The sequence below is a fragment of the Meleagris gallopavo genome, chromosome 15, assembly GCF_000146605.3.
Source record: "Meleagris gallopavo isolate NT-WF06-2002-E0010 breed Aviagen turkey brand Nicholas breeding stock chromosome 15, Turkey_5.1, whole genome shotgun sequence".
NCBI classification, from domain to species: Eukaryota; Metazoa; Chordata; class Aves; order Galliformes; family Phasianidae; genus Meleagris; species Meleagris gallopavo.
The window spans coordinates 9,915,787-9,916,762 of record NC_015025.2 but is presented as its reverse complement, the minus strand read 5'-3'; the positions used below and the strand labels follow the sequence as shown (position 1 = coordinate 9,916,762).

Below are 976 nucleotides of genomic sequence, written 5' to 3'. Positions count from 1 at the left end.
GGGATGAGAGGTGCGGGGAGAGGTGGGAGACAGCGGGAGATGTCAACACGGAACTCGTGAGCCGCTGCCGGCTGCAGGGCTCGGGATAAACGGAGCCGGCAGCTGATTTTTCTTTCCCCGGGGAAGAGGATGGGGAGAAGGAGGAATGAGAGGGACAGCGGAGCCGGGTGCAGCCCCATCACCTCCACCTCCCAGGTGCAGGGATTCCTTCTGGGGAAATGTAAGATAAGCGGCAGTGGTTTTACAAGGAGGCTTCAAATTAAATTTCTCCATCGGAAAGCTCTGCACAGTCCCCGCTTATCGGGGCGGGAGGAGAGGAGCTGCTGATCCTGGCGGGGATAAGGAAGAGAAGTAAAGAAATATATTTTGGAGAATCCGTGCACAACTCGCAGCTTATCGGAGGAGGGAAGCGTCGATGGGAGATCTTAAGGCTAAAACAGCACCAACATAGTTTTGAAAACTCCTTCCTCCGCGCGAACACGAGACTAAACCCAATCTATTCCCACCTAGCAGAGCTCGCCGCTTCCTTTATTGTTCCTACGATGATTTTTTAATCAAAACTCCTTCCTACGGGACGAAGGGGGAATCAATATTTAACTGGCGACAGCTACGCGAAACTCACTGCTGGCAGCAGAGCTCCGGGGCGGCTTTGGGGCGGTGCGGAGCTGCCTACCTCTGCGCGGCCGTGCTGGCGTCCAGGACGCCCGCTCCCTGCATCCACGTCCGCACCGCGTTCATCCCCGCGCCGAGGGGCTCCTCCTTCATGCTGCTCCCGCTCCGCTGGATGCTTTCCTGGATCCCAAACATGAATCAGAAACAACAGCGCAAAATCTTCCTTCTTTACGCAAAAAAAAAAAAAAAAGTGATGAAATCGCTGTTAAATGTTCTTTTTGTGTGTGTGTGTGTTTTCTTTTTTCTCTCTCTCGCTGGAATCAAAGCAAGGCAGAGAAAGCAAACACAGGCACGGACATTAAAA

General features: G+C 53.3%; 1 protein-coding gene across 1 annotated transcript in view; it reads right to left on the bottom strand.

The window, feature by feature from the left end:
• The window catches only part of EBF1 (EBF transcription factor 1), a 260,038-nt gene extending 259,166 nt beyond the window's left edge, over positions 1 to 872 (bottom strand). The window contains exon 1 of the mRNA XM_031555657.1: positions 674 to 872. Within this exon, the coding sequence (XP_031411517.1) occupies positions 674 to 807 (134 nt within the window). The 5' untranslated portion in view covers positions 808 to 872. The remainder of the gene's footprint in view (positions 1 to 673) is intronic.
• Between the last annotated feature and the right edge of the window lie 104 nt (positions 873 to 976).